General features: G+C 35.7%; 1 protein-coding gene across 1 annotated transcript; it reads right to left on the bottom strand.

Moving 5' to 3' along the window:
* Window positions 1-269: 269 nt before the first annotated feature.
* Window positions 270-2,279, bottom strand: LOC127840417 (uncharacterized protein KIAA1958-like). Its single transcript, XM_052368832.1, has 3 exons — window positions 1,927-2,279; window positions 1,279-1,530; window positions 270-861 (listed from the first exon to the last, which is right to left on the bottom strand). Exons 1-3 carry the CDS (start codon window positions 2,277-2,279, stop codon window positions 423-425), a joined length of 1,044 nt encoding a protein of 347 aa, XP_052224792.1. The 3' UTR covers window positions 270-422.
* Between the last annotated feature and the right edge of the window lie 241 nt (window positions 2,280-2,520).

Raw genomic sequence — 2,520 nt, 5'->3', positions numbered from 1 at the left:
TCTTTTTATTTTATGCTCACAAATTAATATTTTTATACATTTGCCAATCCGTTCAAACCAATTTCCCATTGGGCGCCCCAAAATATCATTACCGCTTTTACAATAAGCGTTGCAAATAGTTCACAAGAAAACAAACGTTAAACAATAACTTTTATGTATTTACAATGCAAAACATATCAAGTGAAAATATAAAAAACACCGATAACATCATTTAAAAAATAAATAATCATATGATGACACAATTTGTTTGTTATGTCATGTTGGTGTATTAATATGCGGAGTCTATTTATAGCGTAACTAACGCTAACAATGTCTTCGCCATTTTTAACAAAATGCACACGAAAGGAATGATAACAATTAAATGGAATTAACTGGAAAAAAAATCAACAGTAAGTGTTCGTGCCAATTTTATCACAAACTATTTAATCGCTATCACTGTCTGGAATCATACGGATACGCTTGTAGCGTGGTTGATCAGGAAAATCAGGCGAAACATCCGGCGTTGGTGTTGGAGATTTTACTTGTTGATTGAACACATTTTTCTGGGACAGACCCATTTCAGAGCTGTGAAAATTGAAAGTAACGTTGCCGTGGAAATTTGAGTTTACAAAGAATCCTCTTCCCATCGGTAAATCACTCATTGACGTGGTTGCAGTTGCAGATGGAGAAAGATTCTGCTTTGCTACAGCAGTTTGGTTTGAATGTGAGACTGAGAGGATCTTTGAAATCTGTTTTGATTGATCCTTGTTTATCCCACTATAGTTATTTAGACTATTGACATTTTTGTGGCCTGAAATTTGTACGATCTGGTGAGCCGGGATGTTCTCATCATTTAATGTCTGGATTAAGTGTTTTCTTGCACTGTAAAAGAAAGTAATTTTATTGATAGTCTTGGCTATAAATTTGGAAAAAAATCAAATGGAAACATTGCATATTACAATTTGAATTAAGCTTTTGTAATTGCTTTGTGTCCCTTTGAAAAACTTCATCCAAAAAAGAATACAGTGCGTGGATCTGGAAAATCGAAGAAAGGCGTCGTGCTGAAATAAGAAATCTTGAACAAATGGTGATAATGCTAATTTAAAGGTAAGTGATCATTTTCTTTTTATTTGAGATATGTACAGTGGCACTAAGGTGACATCAGCGCTCCAAAAAAATTAAGTCGGGGAAACACAAAATAAGTCTGTTTTCACGAGTTAAATTTTTTTTTAGCTTTGATGTCACCTGGCTTAGTGCCACCATACATATGCAAATGAGTTAAATGTTAATTAATTCTACCTGTATGGGGTGATTCTGGGCTCTGTTATCCCAGCGTCCGCCTTCATCTCTGCCATGATGCCGTACAGCTTGTTTATACCAATTGCTGACCTCCTGAACCAGCCAAGCTGTGTGCTGTTGCATGGTGTAAGGAAGAACGGACTGTCATCTCCTCTCATTTCCACCGGCCGTTTGTCTGCATACAGCTTATACAGATGAACTGGGTCTCTGTTGGGCTCTTCGGGGACTGCATAAGCCCTTGGTTTGACTGACCTTACAAAATTAAACTTTATTTGTGTATAAAATAGCAATACTGAATTCAAAAGTTTCCACGAAGTTGCTTTAAACCATATAAAACATGATGTCAATGGCTTTTGTTTGGCAATTAATCATTAAGTTCATTTATTAATCATTAATTTATTGATCTTCTGTTGCTAATGAGCCGGCCATAATTTTTTAAATACATAAAAAATTATTATATCATTGATAAGTTAACCATTTTGTTGATTAAAAATAATTTATAAATATAAGCATATTACATTTACACTAATTTTGCCATGTAAATTTTATAAGCCACTTATAATTATGGCTATTAAATTAAATACTTGAATTAAAAGGCAATACATGATTTGATAAATTTAGTTCAATGTTTCAGACATAGAAATTTACCTGGTATTTCTTGGATTTTCCCCTGTTCTGGTCTTGGTCTGGCGCTCGGTATCGCGTGTGATGTATTCCTCGCCTGACTCAAAATCAACACCAAGTGTAACGTCCCCCCAGCAGCGTTTATGTATTTCATTTCCCGTCCTCATGCCGAAATGGGTTGTGCAGATCATCCACAACGAATGAATCAAGGCTCTGGGACTAGAATCTCCTAGTGCCTGGGCTGAATACATTGCCTCGATGTGCTCTTTTGTTAGTGCCACAGCCTCTCTGGGTTTATTCCCATAGCCTTGTTTTTTCAATGCCTTTTGTTTGCTTTTCATCACTTCCCAGACTTTGGCAAATTCTTTGTCATTCATGAGTGATATGTTACTGTTATTGTGTTTTAAATAGCGGTCAATTGAGCCGATGATGCCTCGCAGTGTTGTGGGCTCGTACTCACTTCCATCTTTTTTGGTGACACCCAACAAGAATTCACAAATCAAATTGTTCAAATCATGCGCAGGAATATTTTCAACATTTCTTGAGTCTTGTTTGTGAAGAAGAAATTGGTTGAAGAGTTTCATGTCACTTACTGTTTTCTTTTTGGTGTTCATATTT

This window comes from Dreissena polymorpha, chromosome 8, assembly GCF_020536995.1.
Source record: "Dreissena polymorpha isolate Duluth1 chromosome 8, UMN_Dpol_1.0, whole genome shotgun sequence".
Taxonomy (NCBI): Eukaryota; Metazoa; Mollusca; class Bivalvia; order Myida; family Dreissenidae; genus Dreissena; species Dreissena polymorpha.
Note: the sequence above shows the minus strand (reverse complement) of the source record. Positions and strands in the feature narration are given on the sequence as shown.

What these genes read in the sequence shown, in the direction of transcription:
- LOC127840417 (XM_052368832.1), bottom strand. Translation starts at nt 2,279, where the DNA reads ATGAATGACAAAGAATTTGCCAAAGTCTGGGAAGTGATGAAAAGCAAA. An exon ending in GAAAATCCAAGAAATACCAG is followed by an intron (nt 1,531 to 1,926) that starts GTAAATTTCTAT and finishes TAATTTTGTAAG; the next exon opens with GTCAGTCAAACCAAGGGCTT. An exon ending in CCCAGAATCACCCCATACAG is followed by an intron (nt 862 to 1,278) that starts GTAGAATTAATT and finishes TTTCTTTTACAG; the next exon opens with TGCAAGAAAACACTTAATCC.